This window comes from Mobula hypostoma, chromosome 10, assembly GCF_963921235.1.
Source record: "Mobula hypostoma chromosome 10, sMobHyp1.1, whole genome shotgun sequence".
NCBI classification, from domain to species: Eukaryota; Metazoa; Chordata; class Chondrichthyes; order Myliobatiformes; family Myliobatidae; genus Mobula; species Mobula hypostoma.
In genome coordinates, this window is record NC_086106.1 from 29085230 (window position 1) to 29107812 (window position 22583).

The following is a 22583-nucleotide window of genomic DNA, read 5'->3' on the forward strand; positions in this document are numbered from 1 at the left end:
GTTGGGAGGCTTGTTTGAATTGATTGGGGAAAGTCCATTTTGATTTGGTTGTGTGGAAATGGACGTTAGTGTTGAGGAGTTTCTGTTGGATCCAACCCCGGAAGTGTTGGATGATGCTACGACGGATGTGCTGTTGGGAATTGCTCAAAAGTTAAGACTAAAGGTGACCACTATAATGGGGAAAGCTCAAATGCAGACGATAATAGTCCAGCATTATATAGATAAGGGAACGTTTGATGAGGAGGCATTAAGAGTTATTTGCTGAAGGTAGGTACTTACTGAGGCCGAGGCTCAGTTGCAATTGAAATTGAAATTAAAACAGCTCCAGGCTGATGAAGTGGAAAGGCAGAGGATCCGTGAGGCTAGAGAGGCAGACAAACAGAGAGAAGAGGCAGAAAGACAGAGACAGTTTAAAAGGGAGATGTGACAGCTGAGAGGTTTAGTGTGGGACCCTGATGATTTTTATAGCTTGGAAGGGCTTGTTTAGTGTGATGAATTTAAAAGTTGTGTCCCCTATGATGTAAGGGCATACCTGGATGCAGAGGATGATGCCACCCTGCGGGGGTCGGCTAGGAAAGCAGATGAAGATGTTTTAAGCAACACACATAAAAGTTGCTGGTGGAACGCAGCAGGCCAGGCAGCATCTATAGGAAGAGGTACAGTTGACGTTTCGGGCAGAGACCCTTCGGCCCAAAATTCCAGTTGCTTGAAATTCCAGCATCTGCAGATTTCCTCATGTTTGCGTTTGAAGATGTTTTAACCCACGAGCTTGAGTTTACTCCAGATGAGAGTTTGCCAGAGAATAGCTGGGAGGTTCGGGGTGGCCTTGAATTTGAAACTGGGATAAGTGGTGACAGCCCAGAAGAAGCATCTGTGCCGATTGCCTGTGTTCAGGTTGTTGAGGTAACTGTGAATTCATAGGGTTCTGAACCCTGTGTTGAAGGTCAGTTAAACTCTGAGGTGTCTGACTTGGTTGGAAAGGAATGCAGTTTTTTTTGTGTCAGATGATCTTGGTTCAGTGAATAAGGGGTTAACCTTGGTACCAGTGGAATGTGAGGATTCTCAGTCACTTGTGTTAGACAGTGAGCTAAAAGTTAGTGATGAGGTGAAAATTGGTGAGGTAAGTGTTAATTGAAGTAATGGGAAAAGTGCTGTTCCTGGACTTTTGGATAAAGTGCTGGGAAAGGTTGGATTGGTTGCATGACCTTTGACCCCGTTTGCAGGACAAGGGCCTGCTGAGGAAGGATGTGCTACTCTGTGGAATTTTGTTTGGACATTTGGAGGTACACACCTGCAAGGTAATGATGTTGTGGAGAAGAAGGAGGATTGTTATGGTTTTGAGGTGGAAGATGTTATGGAGACAAGTCGAAGTGAAGGTTGTAATCAGATAAATGGATTGTTTGGTCTCTTCCACAATGTATACATGGTTCTTATAAGCCTGGTGATGGTGCTAAGTTTAGTAAACAATGGAGGAATGTTGGCACCTCTCCAAGATAAGGTTGATACAGCTGTTCAATTAATGAACAAAGCCGCTGCTGAGAATTCACACAGAAAGACTGATGTTTATCCCACATGCACAGATACCCGAAGCATGTTTAGGAAGCCTGCTGAGGCCCATGAAGGCAAAGCCAGAGGTTTAAATTATGATGATGTGTCACAGACTTTTCTACCTTCCAGATTTCCGCAGGACTTAGAGGGTAGTAAAGCTGATGAGAGTAAGGTGTATGAGGAAGGTTTGTCCTTGTTTAGGAAGGAATTTATAGAGGAACAGAAGCGAGATTCTGAAATGATGGCTTTAAAGGTGATAGCTCTCACAGGAGAGGACGTTCAGAGAGAATCAGAGGGATATTATCTTAACTATGGGGTGTTGGTGAGGAAGTGGAGACCAGCCACTGTGAGCGCAAGTGAGGACTGGATTATTGAACATCTCCTGGTGGTTCCGAAAGTTTACAGGGCTGAAATTTTAAACATGGCTCCCAGTATGCCTTTAGGTGGACCTCATGGAGCGAGAAAGACAGTGAACAGGATTATGAAGGAATTTAACTGGCCTAGTTTAAGAAAGGATGTTGTGAATTTTTACAGGACTTGCCATACCTGTCAAGTTGAGGGGAAATCTAATCAGGTTATTCTGGTAGCACTACTTAAACCAATACCTGCTTTTGGTGAACCTTTTCCTAGTGGATTGTGTAGGCCCATTGCCAAAGACTGCAGTTGGTTCTCAGTATCTGTTAGCAATTATGTGTGCTGTGTCTAGGTTCCCTGAAGCCGTGTCTTTTGAAAACATCAAGGCCAAGACTGTGGTGAAAGCACTCAGTAAGTTTTACACACTGGTAGGTCTGCCCAAAGAAATTCAATCTGACCAGGGTAGTAACTTTACCTCAAAAACATTCTGGGGGTAGTTAGAGAATTGGAAGCTAAGCACATGGTGTCATCTGCATATCACACAGAGTCCAAGGGAGCCTTGGAACGGTTCAACTCAACTCTTAACACCATGATTAAAACATATTGTGTGAAAAATGGGAATAACTTGGATAAAGGGGTTCCCCTACTCTTAATTACTGTTGGAGAGACGATTCAAAAATCATTGGAGGGTAGTCTGTTGGAACCTGTGTTCAGTTACAGGCCAAAAGGACCTTTGACCCTACTCAGAGAACTATGGTCTGATTTGGAAACATGTGTCAATGTGCTTAATTATCTTTTAAAATTCTGGAAAGGATTTAATAAGATTTGTGACCTTGCAAAGGAAAGTTTACAGAATGTTCGAATTAAAATAAAACACTTGTTTGCTAGGATTGCACCTGGGAGAATTGTTATGACACCAAATAGAGTCGTAAAGGCTGTGGAATCTGATAATGGGATGAAAAAACATGTTTACCCACTGAATCTAGTATCAACGAGATGTCAGAATTCCAGTGTTTTGAAAAATATTACTGATAAGGTCCATCAGTTGGACTCTACACTGCAAAAATAAATGATAGAATTAATTGGCAAGCATAAAGATTTATTTTCTGACATTCTGAAAGGGTGCACAGGTGCAGTGCATCACGTCATTATAAATTCAGCCCAGCCCATGAAACAGCATCTTTACAGAATGAACTTTGAGAGAAGTAAAATAGTTGACCAAGAAATTGGAAACAAGAAAGAACAAAGAAAGAGAATGAATGACTGTATTGATAGAGTGGGGAAGGCTAAATACCTCACAAAGATTGACCTGTTAAAAGGATACTGGGGTGTTTTTTTGACAGAGAGGGCTGAAGAGATATCAGCATTTGGGACACCATCTAGACCGTATGAGTATAATGTTTTACCCTACGGGATGAAAAATGCTCCAGGGACATTTCAAAGAATGATCAATTCTGTGATTAGGGGTTTAGAAAACACAGGGGCTTATATCGATGATTTAGTGGTCTGCAATGACACATGGGAAGAGCATATTGCAGCGGTAGCAAAACTGTTTGACAGACTTTCTGCCAATCTTACTGTGAACCTCGCTAAAAGTGAGCTTGGCCGTGCCACAGGTACATATCTGGGCTATGCAGTAGGCCGGGGCCAACTGGCTCCTGTACAGGCCAAGGTTCAAGTTATTGCTGAGCTTCCTGTTCCGACCGGCAAGAAAGCCTTAAGAAGGTTTTTAGGAATGGTTGGGTATTATCATAAGTTTTGTAAGAACTTTGCTGACATCGCTCTCCCCCTAACAAATCTCCTAGGGAAGAGTGAAAGATTTGCATGGAATGACCTTTACCAGGGGGCATTTGAATGTCTGAAAAACACCCTGTGTTATCATCCTCTGCTCAAAGCACCTGATTTTTCATAACCATTCTCGATAACAACAGACACTAGTGACGAAGCTGCTGGAGCAGTACTGTTACAGAAGGGTGCGGACGACATTGAACACCCAATAGCTTATTTCTCAAAGAAATTTAATGTGCACCAGAAAAATTATTCAACTGTTGAAAAGGAATTGTTAGCACTTAGTCTGGCTTTACAACATTCTGAGGTCTATATTCAGAGACCTCAAAATCTCTCTGTTGCCCAGAGACAGCTTATGGTTTACACGGATCATAATCTGTTGGTGTTTCTAACTAAGATGAGGGATAAGAATAGAAGGTTGTTAAATTAGAGTCTGATATTGCAAGAATGTGACTTAAAAATCAAACATGTGAAAGATACTGACAATATTATAGCTGATTGTTTATCCCGATGTTAAGTTGGAAATTGTACACGTTTTGCTCTGTCATCTGATGATCATACATGTATTGTTTCAAACTCTGTATTTTACATTTACTCTAAAAAAAATTTCACCTTCGTCATTTTTTTTCTCTGCAGGAAGGGGGTGTGACGGGGTCCTGAATTACCCCGATGAACTGTGCTTTTGAAAAAGAGAGACAGAGAGGTATTGACACCGACATCTTGTTTTGAAGAGAGAGAGAGAGAGAGAGAGAGAGAGAGAGAAAGAAAGAGAGAGAGAGACGAAGACTAACTTTTGGATTTCTGCTGAGTTGGAGAGAGAGAGCACTGATCAGCTCATAAGTCACTATGGTGACCGAGGGCGGCATTATTTGATGGACAATCAAGGTCACGGTTTCTCTGGAGGTTGTTTATACTTTCTCCAAGGACATTGCCTGCTAGTGCATTCTTACGCAGACAAAGAAAGGAGGAGTTATTTGAGAGACAGTTGGCACTCAGTACGGTGAGATAAATAGAAGGTCAGATGATAGACTTGCAGCACATGTTTTTGGACACTGAATGAGCTTTGTTGTGCCCACAGGAAAAGTCGGGTATTTGGAGGATCATCAGTGGCTCTTGCAGTGAGAAAAGGGAGCGACCGGTGGGGAGTTGTCCATGTGTCCACCCTTGCCTGGGTTGATGATTCCACCACAGAAAAACGGTCCCCTTTGTTGAAGTCACAGTCGGTGACTTTTAAAGGATTTCAGAGGACAACGAGAAGATCGACCACATCAGCTCATTTGAAGACTCAAACCTCTCCCTCTCTCTCTCCCTCTCCATCACTACTCAACTCATTGTCGTAAGACTATCTATTTACCCCTAGACTTGAAGAAGCTTGGTTTTCCTATATACTCCACACTTACTTATATATAATCATTGCTAACCTGTTTGATTTATCTGCATTTAAATTACTGTATTGCGTAGTTACTAATAAACACCATTAGTTAACAGCAATACCAGACTCCAAAGTGTTTTCCATTTCTGCTGGTTCTTTAACCCGTCACGGAGTACGTGACAAAATCAAACAGGAAAGATAGGTCTATGGAGGACACCATCTCTCAATGTGGAAGCTAAGGGGAGACACAGTAGAGCGTAATAAGGTTATGTGAGACATAGATAGATTAGCCAGACAGTGGTTCTCTCCCAGGGTCAAAACGTCGAATACTAGAGAACCTATATTTAAGGTTTAAGGGGAGAAATTCACCACAGGATGTCCACAGCAGATGCAATCTAATTTGTTCTTCTCATAACCTTGGATCATCTGGACAATACTAATACTTACACCAGTCTGCTGTTTGTTGACTGCAGCTCAAAGTTTAACACAGTGGGTCTTGCAGTTCTGATCAAGAATGCTTCAAAACCTGGGCCCCTGTATCTCCCACTAGATTAGATTAGATTAGATTCAACTTTATTGTCATTGTGCTGAGTACAGATACAAAGCCAATGAAATGCAATTAGCATCTGACCAGAAGTGCAGAAGAATAGTATTATTTACAAAATAACTGCGAAGAAAAAGTAAGTGCTACAGCACACCGACATGTACCCCGTGACAGGAATAAAGAACCAGCACAGATGGAAAACACTTTGGAGTCCAGTATTGCTATAAAATAATAATATTTATTAGTAACTACGTAATACAGTAATATAAATGTAAATAAATCAAACAGGTTAGCAGTGATTATATCTATAAGTAAGTATATCAGTAAGTGTGGAAATATATGTATGAAAAACCAAGCTTCTTTAAGTCTAGGGGTAAAAAGATACAGTCTTACGATGATGAGTAAAGTTCAGTTCATGGTATTTAGCTGAGTAGTGATGGAGAGAGAGAGAGAGAGAGAGAGGGAGAGATTTGAGTCTTCAGTTGAGCTGACACCACCGATCTTCTCGTTGTCCTTCGAAATCCTTTAAAAGACACCAATTGTGACTTTAACAAAGGGGACTGGTTTTCTGTGGTGGAGCTATCCCCCAGGCGAGGGTGGACACATGGACAACTCCCCACCAGTGAACCCCCTTTCCTCTTTCCATTGTTAGAGCGAAGGATCGATCTGCCTGATTGATCCTCCAAAACCCACTTTTCCTGCGGGCACAACAATGCTCATTCAGTGTCCAAACATGTATCTGAGGTCTGTATCATCTGACCTCCTATTTATCTCACCGTACTGAGCATCAACTGTCATTCAAATAATCCCTGCTTTCTTTGTCTGTGAAGAAATGCACAAGCAGACGAACTGTCCTTGAAGTAATATCAACAACTTGCCTTCGGTCACCATAGCAACTTTTGAGCTGCTCGGTGCTGTCTCCAAACCCAACTCAGTAGAAATCCAAAGTTACTTCCAGTGCCTTAAAGTGACAGTCCAACCGTTAATCTTCGTCTCTCTGTCTCTTTTACAAACAAGCTATCGATGTTAAATAACTCTCTCCCTCTCCCCCCCCTTCTCTCTCTTTTCAAAAGCACAGTTCGTAGGGATACTTCAGGGTCCCATCACAATCCCCTTCATCAGAGAAAAAAAATTGACGAAGATGATTTTTTTGTCTAAATGTAAATTACAGAGTTTGAAACAATACAAGTAAAATCATCAGATAACTGAGCAAAAATGTGTACAACTTCCAACTTAATATCTGGATAACTAATCAGCTATAACATTATCGGTATCTTTCACATGGTTAATTTTTAAGTCACATTCCTGCAATATTAGACTCCAATTTAACAACCTTCTATTCTTATCCTTCATCTTAGTTAGAAGCACGAATGGATTATAACCCATGTAAACCACAAGTGGTCTCTGAGCAACAGAAAGATTTTGAGGTCTCTGATCATAGGCCTCAAAATGTTGTAAAGCTAGAATAAGTGCTAATAATTCCTTTTTCAACAGTTGAATAATTTTCCTGGTGTACATTAAAGTTCTTTGAGAAATAAGCTATTGGGTGTTCAATGTCATCCACACCCTTCTGTAACAGTACTGCCCCAGCAGCTTCATCACTAGCGTCTGTTGTTATCGAGAATGGTTTTGAAAAATCAGGTGCTTTGGGCACAGGATGATAACACAGGATGGTTTCCAGACATTCAAATGCCTCCTGGCAAAGGTCATTCCATACCAATCTTTCACTCTTCCCTAGGAGTTTTGTTAGGGGGGAAGAGTGATGTCAGCAAAGTTCTTACAAAACTTATGATGACACCCAACCATTCCTAAAATCCTTCTTAAAGCTTTCTTGCCAGTCGGAACAGAAACTTCATCAATAGCTTGAACTTTGGCCTGTACAGGAGCCAGTTGGCCTTGACCCGCCACATAACCCAGATATGTAACTGTGGCATGGCCAAACTCACTTTTAGCGAGGTTCACAGTAAGATTGGCCTTGGAAAGTCTGTCAAACCATTTTTCTACAGCTGCATTATGCTCTTCCCACGTGTCATTCCAGATCATTAAATCATTGATATAAACCCCTGTGCTTTCTAACCCTCCAGTCACAGAATTGATCATTCTTTGAAATGTCACTGGTGCATTTTTCATCCCGAAGTGTAAAACATTGTATTCATACAGTCTAGACGGTGTCACAAATGCTGATATCTCTTCAGCCCTCTCTGTTAAAGAAACACCCCAGTATCCTTTTAACAAGTCAATCATTGTAAGGTATTTAGCCTTCCCCACTCTATCATTACAGTCATCCATTCTCTTTCCTTGTTCTTTCTTGTTTCTAATTCCTTGTTCAACCCTTTTACTTTCCTCAAAGTTCACTCCGTGAAGATGCTGTTTCATAGGCTGGGCTGAATTCATAATGACGTGATGCACTGCACCTGCACACCATTTCAAAATGTCAATTAGTCCTTTTACTTGTTTTTGCGGTTTTGGGTCCAAGTGATGGACCTTATCAGTAATATTTTTCAAAACAATGGAATTCTGACATTTTGGTGAGTCTGGATTCAGTGGGTAAACATGCTTTTCCACTCGATTATCAGATTCCACAACTCAATTTTGTTCCATAACAATTCTCCCAGCTGCAGTTCTAGAAAACAAGTGTCTTATTTTGACTCGACCATTTTGTAAACTTTCCTTGGCAAAGTCACAAAGCTTACTAAATCCCTTCCAAAATTTGAAAACATAATCAAGCACACTGACACGTATTTCTAAATCAGACCATAGTTCTCTGAGTAGGGTCAAAGGTCCTTTTGGCCTGTAACTGAATACAGCTTCCAACAAACTACCCTTCACTGCCTTCTGAATCGAATCTCCAACAATAAATAAGAGGAGGGGAACCCCCTCATCCTAATTTATCCAATTTCTCACACAATGTGCTTTAATCATGGTCTTAAGAGTTGAGTTGAACCGTTCCAAGCCTCCCTTGGACTCTGTGTGATATGTAGATGACACCATGTGTTTAGCTTCCAATTCTCTAACTATCCCCTGGAATGTTCTCAAAGTGAAGTTACTACCCTGGTCAAATTGAATTTCTCTGGGCAGACCTACCAGTGTGTAAAATTTACTGAATGTTGTCTTGGCCTTTTCAAAGCCACTGCTTCAGGGGACCTAGACACAGCACACACAATTGTTAACATATACTGATAACCAACTGCAGTCTTTTGCGATGGGCCTGCACAATCCACAACATCCTTCCTTAAACTAGGCCAGTAAAATCCCTTCACAATTCTGTTCACTGTCTCTCTCACTCCATGACGTCCATCTAAAGGCATACTGTGAGCCATGTTTAAAATTTCAGCTCTGTAAACTTTCAGCACCACCACGTGACTTGCAAGCACTGTGGCTGGGCTCCACCTCCTCATCAACACCCCATCTTTAAGGTAGTATCCCACTGACTCGCTCTGAACCTCCTCCCCTATGAGATCTATCGCCCTTAAAGCCACCATGTCAGAATCTCGCTTCTGCTCCTCTGTAAATTCCTTCCTCATACACCTTACTCTTATCAGCTGTACTACCCTCTAAGTCCTGCTGAAATCTGGAAGGTAGAAAAGTCTGTGATACATCATTATAATTTAAACTTCTGGCTTTGATATTGTAGGCCTCAACAGGCTGCTTACCCACGCTCATCAGCTGAATTGCTGAAACACTCTTATCTTGGAGAGGTGTCAACATGCCTCCATTGTTTATTAAACTCAATACCATTATCAGGCTGATGAGAATCATGTATACATTATGAAAGAGACCAAACAAACCGTTCATCAAATTCCTCCGACTTTCACTACACCTTGCTTCCATAGCAACTTCCACCCCAAAAATCATAACAAATTTCTTCCTTCTCCTCAACAACATAACCTTGGATGTGTCCACATGTCCAAACAAAATTCAACAGAGTAGCGCATCCTGTCTCAGCAGGCCTCTGTCCTGCAAGCAAGGTCAAAGGTCGCGTAACCAATTCAACCTTTCCCAGCACTTCATCCAAAAGTCCAGGAGCAGCACTTTTCCCATTACTTCCAGCAACACTGACCTCACCAGCTTTTAAAACACGGTCTAATACAAATGACTGAGAATCCTCACATCCCACTGGTACCAAGGTTAACCCCTTATTCACTGAATCAAGATCATCTGACACACAAAACCTGCATTCCTTTTCAACCAGGTCAGCCACTTCAGACTTCAACTGAGCTTTAACATAAGGTTCAGAATCCTGTGAACTCACAGGTACTTCAACAACCTGAACACATTCAATCGGAACAGCTGTCTTTTCTGGGCTGTCATCACTTGTCCCAGTTTCAAATTCAAGGTCACCCCGAACCTCACAGCTATTCTCTGGCAAACTCTTCCAGAGTAAACTCAACCTCGTGGGTTAAAACTTCTTCGTCTGCTTTCTTATCAGACCCATGTAGGGTAGGGGCATCCTCTGCAACTGGGTATGCCCTTACATCATCAGGAACACAACTTTTAAATTCATCACACAAAACAAGCCCTTCCAAGCTGTAAAAATCATCAGGCTCTGACACTAAACCTCTTTGCTGCAACCTCTCCCTTTTAAACTGTCTCTGACTTTCTGCCACGTGATCTTCACGTTGCCATTTCTCCCTCTCAAGCTGTCTCTGTCTTTCCACCTCTTCTCTCTGTCTTTCCGCCTCTGCTCTCTGTCTTTCCGCCTCTGCTCTCTGTCTTTCCGCCTCTGCTCTCTGTCTTTCCGCCTCTTCTCTCTGTCTTTCCGCCTCTGCTCTCTGTCTTTCCGCCTCTTCTCTCTGTCTTTCCGCCTCTTCTCTCTGTCTTTCCGCCTCTGCTCTCTGTCTTTCCGCCTCTGCTCTCTGTCTTTCCGCCTCTGCTCTCTGTCTTTCCGCCTCTTCTCTCTGTCTTTCCGCCTCTGCTCTCTGTCTTTCCGCCTCTTCTCTCTGTCTTTCCGCCTCTGCTCTCTGTCTTTCCGCCTCTTCTCTCTGTCTTTCCGCCTCTTCTCTCTGTCTTTCCGCCTCTGCTCTCTGTCTTTCCGCCTCTGCTCTCTGTCTTTCCGCCTCTTCTCTCTGTCTTTCTGCCTCTTCTCTCTGTCTTTCCGCCTCTTCTCTCTATCTTTCTGCCTTTCTAGCCTCTCTCCTGAGCTGTCTTAATTTCAGTTCATGCTCCATTCTTATTTTTTCCAACTGAAGCTGAAGCTCATCCTCAGCAGATTCACCTTCCATGAACAACTCTAACGCCACCTCATCAAACGTTCCCTTATAGAAACATAGAAAATAGGTGCAGGAGTAGGCCATTCGGCCCTTCGAGCCTGCACCGCCATTTATTATGATCACGGCTGATCATCCAACTCAGAACCCCGCCCCAGCCTTCCCTCCATACCCCCTGACCCCCGTAGCCACAAGGGCCATATCTAACTCCCTCTTAAATATAACCAATGAACTGGCCTCAACTGTTTCCTGTGGCAGAGAATTCCACAGATTCACCACTCTCTGTGTGAAGAAGTTTTTCCTCATCTTGGTCCTAAAAGGCTTCCCCTCTATCCTCAAACTGTGGCCTCTCGTTCTGGACTTCCCCAACGTCGGGAACAATCTTCCTGCATCTAGCCTGTCCAATCCCTTTAGGATCTTATACGTTTCAATCAGATCCCCCCTCAATCTTCTAAATTCCAACGAGTACAAGCCCAGTTCATCCAGTCTTTCTTCATATGAAAGTCCTGCCATCCCAGGAATCAATCTGGGGAACCTTCTTTGTACTCCCTCTATGGCAAAGATGTCTTACCTCAGATTAGGGGACCAAAACTGCACACAATACTCCAGGTGTGGTCTCACCAAGGCCTTGTACAACTGCAGTAGTACCTCCCTGCTCCTGTACTCGAATCCTCTCGCTATAAATGCCAGCATACCATTCGCCTTTTTCACCGCCTGCTGTACCTGCATGCCCACTTTCAATGACTGGACTTATCTATATAATGTTGGGCTATTATTGTCTGCATCTGAGCTTTTCCTCATTTTAGTGGTCACCTTTAGCTTTAACTTTTGAGCAATTCCCAACAGCACAACCCTCGTAGCATCATTCAACACTTCCGGGATTGGTTCCAACAGAAACTTCTCAACATTAACGTCCATTTCCACACAACCAAATCAAAAGGGATTTTCCCCAATCAATTCAAACCAGCCTCCCGACCAATTTGTTCATATCACGGATGCAGGCCCCAATTTATGTCACGTACCCCGAGGCAGGAATAAAGAACCAGCAGAGATGGAAAACACTTTGGAGTCCAGTATTGCTATAATCTAATAATATTTATTAGTAACTACGCAATACAGTAATATAAATGTAGAGAAATCAAACAGGTTAGCAATGACTATATATGTAAGTAAGTACAGCAGTAAGTGTGGAAATGTATGTATGAAAAACCAAGCTTTTTTAAGTCTAGGGGTAAAAAGATATAGTCTTACAAAGATGAGTAAAGTTCAATTCAGTTCAGTTCATGGTACTTAGTTGAGTAGTGATGGAGAGAGAGAGAGAGGGGAGAGATATGAATCTTCAGGTGAGCTGACGCCGACGATCTTCTCGTTGTCCTTCAAGATCCTTTAAAAGTCACCGATTGTCACTTTAGCAAAGGGGACTGGTTTTTTGTGGTGGAGCTATCCCCAGGCGAGGGTGGACACATGGACAACTCCCCACCAGTCAACCCCTTTTCCGCTTTCCACTGTTAGAGCGATGGATCGATCCGTCTGATCGATCCTCCAAAACCCACTTTTCCTGCGGGCACAACAATGCTCATTCAGCGTCCAGAACATGTGTCCTGAGGTCTGTATCATCTGACCTTTTTTATCTTCCCGTACTGAGCATCAACTGTTATTCAAATAATCCCTGCTTCCTTTGTCTATGTAGAAATGCACAAGCAGACGAACTGTCCTTGAAGTAATATCAACAACCTGCCTTTGGTCACCATAGCAACTTTTGAGCTGCTTGGTGCTGTCTCCAACTCCAAACTCAGTAGAAATCTAAAGTTACTTCCAGTGCCTTAAAGTGACAGTCCAACCGTTAATCTTCGTCTCGCTCTCTCTCTCTCTCTTTTACAAACAAGCTATCGATGTTAAATAACTCTCTCTCTCTCTCTTTTCAAAAGCACAGTTCATAGGGGTACTTCAGGGTCCCATCACAATACAAATATAGTACTGAGACAGCCTAATATGGATGCAACACTGCTTCGCGCTGTGATGTGAGGTTTAGCAGAGTCACAGCCTCAGGGAAGAAGCTCTTCCTGAGCCTGCTGGTGCGGGAGCGGAGGCTCCTGTAGCAACTAACAGATGGGAGGAGAGTAAAAAGTTCATGGTTAGGGTGAGATGCATCCTTGATAATGCTTTTCGCCCTACCCAGGCAGCATTTATGGTAGATGTTCTCAATGGTGGGCAATTGGGTGCCGATAATCCGCTGGGCAGTTTTCACCACCCGCCTGAGTGCTTTGCGATCCGATACAGGACAATTGCCATAACACACTGAGATGCAGTTGGTGAGTATGCTCTCAATGGTACAGCGGTAAAAGTCTACAACTGGGTCTGTGACTCCCTCACTGTTGGAGCAACAGCCTTGCAGTTAATGTTAGTAAGACCAAAGAATTGATTGCGAACTTCAGTATGGGTAAGATGAAGGAACACCCATGTTACGAATTGTAATGTTTTAGAAACGAACCAGCAGCAAGAGATTTAAAATGGAGTAACTTAAACGAAATATACAGAAGTCAACAGTGTTATGCGTATATATGTGTGTGTGTGTGGTTCCCAAACAGTCAACCTCAATTCTTAAAGTCTCGAGGTTCAGATGGCAAAGTAGAACAGATGATGGAAGAGAAATTTGTAATCCACATGGAAGTACGTAGAGAGAGGGCGATACGAAGAATCACAGGTTGCACACTGGGTAAACGAAATAACAATCGTCGAAGATCTTGTCCGTCCGAAATCCACCAGGGTGAGTTACAGGAGTATTGTCTTCAAGTGGTTATCACATAACACCCTGATTCCAGGTAAAGGGCCAACAAAAGTGACACAGGATACCCAACAAATCCACGCATATGGATTATTACGAAATGACAGTCACACATCCATTGTGCACTGTGTGCCGATAATCATCCCAACCTTTTGGGAATAGGAGAGTTCCAAACCATAGCAGTGACCAGCTGAAGTTCCAACAGCTTCTCTCTCTCTCTGAGTTTAAGTCCACAGCAGGCTGCCACAGCCTGTGACTGATGTCATAGTCCCCTCACTCAGGCGCCCTTGAAGTGAAACTCACAGTACGAGCCTGCGTGCCTTGGAACACCCATCAGTCCTCATTGAGTGACCAAAAGTGGGAATGGTCAGCAATTTCGAGATCCTGGGTGTCAACATCTTCGAGGATCTATCCTGAGCCCAACATCTCGATGCAGATACAAGTAGCCCGAAGGCACGTGTGCAACGATTCTCCCCTCTGTCATCAGATTTCTGAATCAACTTTGAAGACATGAACACTGCCTCACTACTTTCCGTTCTCTTTTTGCAATACCTGCTTAATTTGACTTTTTAAAAAGATGTATTTTCCCTGTAATTTACAGTTTTTATTACGTATTGCATTGAATGCTGCCACGTAACAACAAACTTCATGGTAAATACCAGTGACACGTCAAACTGATTCTGATGCCCTTCTATTCTGAAGCTGGACACTCTGGTCCGAGACTCTCCCACTATTAGAAATATCCTCTCCATGTCCACTCTGTCTGGGCCTTTCAACAGTTTCATTGAAATCCAACCACCCCAAACCCCGAGAGAATTCCAAAGTCAGTGGCTTTCTAGAATATGTCAGAAGGTCTGTCTTCGAAGATGGAGACAAAGAGATCAGGGAAGTGAAGGGAGGTGTTGGAGATAGACAAGTGAATCTGAGGGCAAGGTGGAAGTTGATGGAGGAGTTGAGGGATTGACAAGGGCTGCACTGGTGCTGGTGGGGGACATGAATGCAGTTGTTGCTATAACAGAGAAACATGCGGAGTGCTGGCATTCCAGGTTTGGACACGGATCGCACCAGATAGCCAGTGAAAAGGCACGTAGACCTGGGGTCAGTGGCAGTGTCCACAGCTATACAGCACTTTTTCCCTCAGAAAGTGAGGGTGCCAAAAAGCAAAGCTCCTGTGGATAAGCAGCAGGTCTGACAGATGGACCGGGGTAGTGGTGGAGGGCAATTATCAGATCTGTTACCCAGAATGAGAATGGAGAGTCCGACTGGGGCAGTTAGATCTGTGGATCTGGAGTAGAAGGTAGAGATGGGCAGTGCGGTGTTGGAGGATGATGAGGATGGAGACTGTAGTGGGGAGACCTCCAGAGGAGATCAAGCCAGTGATGGTGAGGAATACAGGGATGCAATATAGTGGCAATTAGGAGGAGGTGTCGTAGAGCTCACCTCTGACCTCACACAAGTTAGCCAGGCTACAATATCACTATTCATGTCTGCTTGCTTGAGAGTGAGGTTGGGACTGGTACAGAGTGAGTGGCGTGCAGTGCATCCAGAGAGTGGAACCACTGAACCCTTGAAGTCCAGTCGTTCACTAACTGTCCCTCCTCGTTTATCGTAATCGGATTCTGAGCTTTGTGTCAATTCACCAACAAGTGAATCCTCTACTGTCAGGACGGAGTTAATAGAATCTTGAAGTCCCTCACGACCAGGATCAAGAACAGCTACTTCCCTGTCACCATTGGGTTCTTGAACCAACCAGCACAACCCTAATCACACGTCTGGTAACACAGACCACTTTGCATTAAAATTCACTTTTGTTCTATTTGTGACTTTTCTGGTGGAAATTTGTTACAATTCATGTTTAATTTCTGTTTTCCTTGTGAATGTTACCTATATGATCCCAGGTACCTGTGATGCTGCTGTACGTTTGTCATTACACCTGTACAGACATGTGCTTGTCCACAGGACAATAAACTCAACCGGCTTGGAATCTGAAATGGTTAATGTTGACCCACGGTGACATTTTGTTTTGAGCCACCAAGACCTGACACGTTCCAATGTCTAAACCGTGTAAACAGAGCCCGGCATGTCTTTCATTACCTGTGTTTCCCGGGTGGAAGTCGTAATCTCTGCAGTACGACCTGCGGCCTCAGCACCCCTGACAACTTTGCATCAGATGAGGTGTCCCACGAGCTCCCCCAGTCGCCCATTCTCTCCACTTCTCCAGCATCCATTTCCCTCTCACGAGGTCTGTTGGCCAGGACTCTGGCTTTATTCTTTTCCTCGGGGTTAGACCTTGATAAAAGGAGTTTTCCCAGTTAGTGACTTCTATAAACCACACCTGCTTTTCATTGTCCAATTACATTGGGGACTTCCATCCAAACACTTCAATGAACTTTTAATAGTGTCCAATATTAACCAGAAGCACCTGTGCCCCAGAAAGCACCCTATCAATGTGACGCGAACGTCGATGAAACTTCAGAAATGGAGTGTCTTCTGACCCTGCAAGATCGACAATGTCTCGGTGGGAAGGAGGGTGGCCACATCAGGGTTTGTTCTCTCCCCGAGTTGAGGGAGGCTGCAGCAGCTCAGCTACTGGTAGGAGCGGGACATCACGCTGTAACTTCAGTCAACAGCGAGGCTGCCAAGGAATGGCTCCCTGATGGAGGAAAATCAGGGTTATCTCCGTCACAATAGGACCTGGGTATTGTTGGATGGAAAGGGATGGATGACTGGAGCATGAGGGAGCCTGGGTAGGACGGCAGCCATTACTTCCATTCACACAGGTCAAATGCATTGGAAAGAGCAGGCAGAGTGTCACCATCACAAATCTGCTTTGAGGTCCCTGACACCCGTAAATGTCCTGTTAAGCATCATATTCAAGATAGAGGAGTCCAGAAACAGGGCCATAGATTTGGGGTGGGGGAAAGATTTGGAACGACATAAGGGCCAATATTTTTCCATGGAGAGGGCAGTAAATACATGTATTACTGGGTATGTTGAACTAGCGGGTGAACCAGTAATCTTTTGGCTACTGCTAGTCTGTGTCTTTATTGATGCTTTGCTGTGCGCTTGATTGCTCGGTGGGGGTGCCAATGCTTTTTGGTGGTGGGGGTGATCCTTGCCTTGCTGTTGCTTGTGCGTGGGAGGGTGGGAGTTGGGGCGGGGACTCTGTGGTTCTAACGCTTAACTGCCTTTCATTCTTTGGGGCACTGCTCTGTTTTTGTGAATGCTTGTGAAGAGAAAGAACTTCAGGATGTATATTGCATACATTTCTCTGATGTTAAATGTACCTATTGAAACAGGCTTCCAGAAAAAGTGGTTGATGTAAGTACAATGGTAACATTTAAGAAACACTTGGAGGGGCAGGGCAGAGAGGGATGTAGACCGAATGCACAAACCTGGGAATAGCTGGGTGAGCACCACATTCAGCATAGATTTGTTGGGCCGAATGGCCTGCTTCTGTGCTGTATTGCTCCATGACTTTATGTTTTCTAAAGCAGAGGGTTACGTTCAGAGTATGGATGTGTACAATATAATACATTCAGATTCACTTTCATGCAGGCATTTACATAAATGGACAAAGATTGAATAACAATCAATGTGCAAAAGAACAAACTGTGCAAATAGATAAAATAATACTGATGTAAGCCTCAGGGTCGCTCAGCTCATGTTCGTCTAGGGGAAGCGGCCTTCAGCCCCACCAAACTGAGTAATCAAGTTTGTGTGGATGCTGTGTAATGTACCCCAGTACTGACCCACAATGCAAAAATCAGACAGTACACAATAAGTGATTAAATGATTACACTTTATAAATCTTACTGTGACTATGTGGTTAGTACAGAAACAAAATATAAAAGAAAAAGGCGCCACTTATATTTGGTTTTAAACAGTCTGTGCACAAATAACTTTGTTGAAGCTCACAGAACCAGGTCTCCTTTCCACCAGTCGATCTCCTCCGAACTCCGATGACCCTTGGCTGGGACCACCCCCATCCCCGGTGGTCTACAGAGCGCTCCGAACGCGTCCTCCCTCTTCTATTCGACGAGAAGCCCACGAACCAGCTCGGTTCCCAGACATACAAGATAGAATAACATGTACCCCCATTGGTTAGTTCCCCGTCATCTGTAGTTATAACCCAAACATCGCAGCTATAGAAAACCCATTACCTCAGCAGTTAGCGTTACAGGGAAACCATTTTATCAGCCTGAGCAGTTAGCATAGTTAGCACTACAGAGAACCCCCTTACACTCTCCCCCCAACAAATTTACTCATGCCCTCATGACATTAAGATAATTCACCAACCCTTCCTGCAAAACACCGAGCCCAATCCAAGTGCAGAAAGCAGTGACATAACTCCCCAGAACAGTAGAGATCACACCCTGTTCCCCAGGCACTACATAGGCCAACCTCTACGGGGGGTTCCTAATCCTCTGAGACCTCCATACCTCCTCTCGTGACTCTTCCAGCTCAGACACTACTGGAGACTCTTTGGGTCTACCTGGTGAAAACCCACGCAATCTATCACTCAAGCCCCTCGGAAACTCGAAGCCCACTGTCTCATGTTCAGGCCCCTCTTCCTCTCCTTCAGAGTCCTGCTGCCCATCAATAGTCCCCCTCGCCTCACCTGACGTAGTGGGAGAAGGGCCAGGAGTCTCTTCCTCCATCACGGGGGGGTTAATCGAACGGCAGCATGTACCACACATCTGAATCATCATCCTCCGAATCAGTATCCCTTTCAGGGGCCGGGCCCGGCCCAGTCTCTTCTGCGGTGGGCTCTTCCGTCACCCTGCAGCTCTGCAGAGTGTTCGTACTAGGTGTAGGCTCCGAGTCGTGTTCTCGGTCTACCTGCACCTCCTGTCCCAGGGGCAGCAGGTGGTTCCGATGGAGAACCTTGACAGGCCCATTCCCCTCCTCGGGCCCCACCCGGAAAACCGGTAGGTTTGGCATCTGACTCTCCACCACATAAGGTGTGGCCGCCCAGCAATCAGCCAACTTGTGCTTTCCTGGTAGTCCCAAATTCCTGATGAGGACTCGGTCTCCTGGTAGGAGTTGGGCGAACTTCACTTTCTGATCATACCTCCTCTTATTTCCCCCATTCTGCTTGGCGGCCGCCACCCCAGCCAACTCATACGCCCTTTTCAGCTCTCTTCTCATGTCAGACACATACTTCAGATAATGCTTCGATGGTAAGTCACCCTCGTCAGTCCCGAAACAAAGGTCAATGGACAACCTCGCCTCGTGCCCAAACATCAGATAATAGGGCGAGTACCCAGTAGATCATTTCGTGTACAGTTGTAACAGTGAACCAGGTGCCCAATATGTTGACTCCACCTGCTCTCCTTGCTGATCTCCATGGTCCCGAGCATGTCTAGCAGAGTCGGATTAAACCTCTCAGGCTGGGGATCGCCCTGCAGGTGATAGGGCGTGGTCATCGACTTCTCAACTCCAAGCATGCCCAGTAACTCATAGATGAGTCTGCTCTCGAAGTCCCGTCCCTGGTCACTATGTATCCGCCTGGGAAGGCCATAATAAACGAAATACTTCTCTCATAACACTTTTGCTGCCGTAGTCGCCCTCTGGTTCTTGGTAGGAAAAGCCTGAACATACCTGGTGTAGTGGTCCGTGATGACTAAGACATCGGCCGTGTTGCTGGCATCGGGTTCTATAGACAGGAAATCCACACACACCAGGTCCAAAGGCCCCGCACTCTGCAAGTGGGACAAAGGAGCGGCCTGCACAGGCAGTGTCTTCTGCCATATGCAGCGAACGCACGACTTGCAGTACTCCTCAACCTCATTTCATTCGGGGCCAGTAAAACAGGTCTTTGAGTAACCCGTAGGTCTTTTCCACTCCCAAATGTCCGGAATCATCATGAAGTGACTTGAGCGCAATCTTCCGATACTTCTCAGATAGGATCAGCTGGCAACGCCGAGGTCGGTCCAGGGGTGATGTGACTCGGTGTAAGATTTGGTTCTTCAATCTCAACCGAGGCCATTCTTTCAGTAATAGAGGCACCGAAACGTGTTTCGTCTTCTCTGCCTGAGCCATATCCCCCTTTCTAACCGCGTACCAAATGGTGCCAATGCCCGGGTCATCTTGCTGAGCAGCTGCCACTCCTCAGAGCTCAATTCGAGCAACTGTATGGTCTTCAGAGCAGTCAGATTACAGTAAACAGTGGGCAGTGTGTCATCAGAAACCCCCAATTGATCCACTGCTGGATCTGGCCTCACCTTGTCCTCGGTCTTCACAGTGATGGCAAACTGACACATGGCCTTCACCCCAGGGGCAGGAATGCTCTCCCACTCCTCGTCCCTGTCCAGTCCCTCATGCATCCGTTGGGACAAAGCATCCGCATCGATGTTCCAGCTCCCCGGCCGGTACTTTAGGCTGAAATCATAGGCAGACAACGCTGCCAGCCACCGATGGCCTGTGGCATTCAGTTTCACCAAGGTCAGGATATAAGTGAGAGGATTGTTGTCTGTCCTCACCTCAAACTTGGCCCCGTACAGATAGTCACTCAGCTTATCCACCACCGCCCATTTCAACACCAGGAATTCCAGCTTGTGAGTGGGATAGTTTCTCTCGGAGGGCAACAAACTCCAGCTGACAAATGTCATTGGCCTCAACCCGGTGCCCTGATCCTGATACAGGACGCCCCCTAGCCCCTCTTGGCTGACATATATGTGTAGTACATATGGCAATCGGGGGTCCGCAAAAGCCAGCACCGGTGCCTGGGTCAGCAACTCCTTCAGTGATTGAAAAGTCTCCTCACATTTTGCATTCCTCCTCGGTCAGAAGGGCTCCGACAGGTTTAGATATTCTCCAACCTCCCATCCTCTGTTCCCTTTCCTTTTCTTCCCCAAGGGTGGGTAATCACACCGAAGCTGGTGCAAGGGGTGACTCACTTTGGCGTAGCCCTTCACGAATCTCCGATAATACCCAGAGGACCCCAGAAACGAGCGCAGAGCGCTCACAGTCTGGGGCCGTAGCCACGTGGTCACCGCTTCTACCTTAGCCGGGTCTGTAGCTACTCCATCTCGCGAGATTATATGTCCGACATAGCTAACAGATGTCTTGCAGAACTGGCATTTGTCCAGGGAAAGTTTTAACCCTTCCTCCCTCAGTCGGCTTAGTATCTTCAGTAGCCTCACCTCATGTTCTTCCAAGGTGGATCCAAATACTATCAAGTCATCCAAATATACCAACACTTCAAGCAAGTTCATATCCCTCACCATCTTCTCCATGACCCTCTAGAAGGTGGCAGGGGCTCCCAATATGCCTTGGGGCATCCGTTCAAACTAGAAGAATCCCAGGGGACACATAAAGGCCATCTTCTCTTTGTCGGCCTCACTCATCGGGATCTGGTAATACCCACTCAAGTTCAGCACACTGAACCATTTCTCCCCACTCAAACAGGCCAGCACGTCTTCGACCTTCGGGACCGTCTCCTGGTCCGGGACAGTGCGCCGGTTCAGGGTCCTATTGTCCACACACATGCGTACCTCCCCATTTTGCTTCCGAGCCACTATTATTGGGGACGTATAGGGGCTTCGGGACTCGGTGATGATCCCAACTTCCTTCAACTTACACAAATGCTGCCGCATGTCTTCCACATCTGCAGGGGCCAGTCGCCGCGACCTCGCCCTAAACGGGGTGTACTCGGTCACCTGGATAGTGTGCTGAGTGCTCTTGGAATAACCCACATCAAACTCGCCAAGGGAAAAGACACCTTCCAGCTTCAACATCTTCTCCACCAGCCTCTGTTTCCAACCTGGCGGCACAGGGGAGTCCCCAAAGTTAAAGGCCTCAGCGGTCAGCTTTTCCCTTTTCTCCAACAGATTCTCCCCAGCGGGCCTCACGGGGCACTAGACATTACCATCACCGGGAACAAACGCACCAGGGGCCTCTCTCTCTTAAAGGTGATTTCTCTCTTCGTAATGTTCCTGACAAGTACAGCCATCCTGCTCGCCTGTACAACCGAGGGCCTCTGCACTTCGGGCCTCACCAGCATCCCAGCCAGAAACCGCGACTCCCCCCCGAGGCCTTCCGAGAGGGCCTCGGAATTTGGGGGTCCCCATCACTCTCGCCACCTCCCCTGGCCGTATCACCTTAGGCTTCGACTGGGTGCACCACACATTCCCTCGTTTAAATTCAGTATCCGGCCCACTGCGGCCACACACTTCCTCGAACGCAGCTCGAAACACTGGGTGTACGGATAGGGTCCCCAAAAAGCTCTCCCCCGCCTTCTCCTTGCAGGCCCCCATCAGCCTCCGTACAAGAGGGGTGTTGGTCCCCACCTGAATTGAAACGCCGCCCGTCTCAACCGGATCCGGACAAACCGGCACCAACGTCTCAAGGACTTCAGACACTCCCACATCAACCTCCGAAAACTCCAATCTCACTGACAAATAACTATCGTACGGGTAATCGCCAGCACTGATACCCCAAATCTCCAGTGCACTGAATGATGTCAAGGGTAAATGCTTCAGATATTTGTTGTAGAACGAACGGTACAGGAACGTGACCTGCGACCCGGTGTCAAGTAGGGCTTTAACATAGATTCCCTCTATCTGCAGCGACACACTGGATCAGGGACCCACTAATCCATCAGGAATAGGGTCTTTTGCTTTCTGGGGTCCCTTGGTACACTAGTGGGAACGTGTTCCCCCAGAGAAACCAGGCCATTCCCTCACTGGGTCTCCTCTAAGTTTCCCGACATCTCTCCCTGCTTGGATGCCCGGGGGCTCGCCCTCCGAGGGACTTCCTGACGCTTACATTCCGGCCGGAAGTGTCCCTCTTCCCCACAGTTATAGCACATGCTATCGCCCGCACCTCTTCTCATGGAACACCGGCCACCCACAGCCCTCTGCGCGGTCCACCCCCTAAGGGGGGGGGGCCTCCCTACCAGTCCTATCATACGAAGGGTCGACACCCACCCTGAACCCCCTTGACCTCTCAGTTCTCAGCTCTGCCACCACCTCCTTTACC

The 22583-nt window shown here is 45.8% G+C and overlaps 1 protein-coding gene across 1 annotated transcript in view; it reads right to left on the reverse strand.

Annotated features, from left to right (window-relative positions):
- The window catches only part of LOC134352763 (zinc finger protein 664-like), a 42645-nt gene that overhangs the window by 15677 nt on the left and 4385 nt on the right, over positions 1-22583 (reverse strand). The window contains exons 2-3 of the mRNA XM_063060196.1: positions 16994-17086; positions 15693-15887 (exon numbers count right to left, since the gene is read on the reverse strand). Coding sequence (XP_062916266.1) covers positions 15693-15887; positions 16994-17073 — 275 coding nt within the window. The 5' untranslated portion in view covers positions 17074-17086. The remainder of the gene's footprint in view (positions 1-15692; positions 15888-16993; positions 17087-22583) is intronic.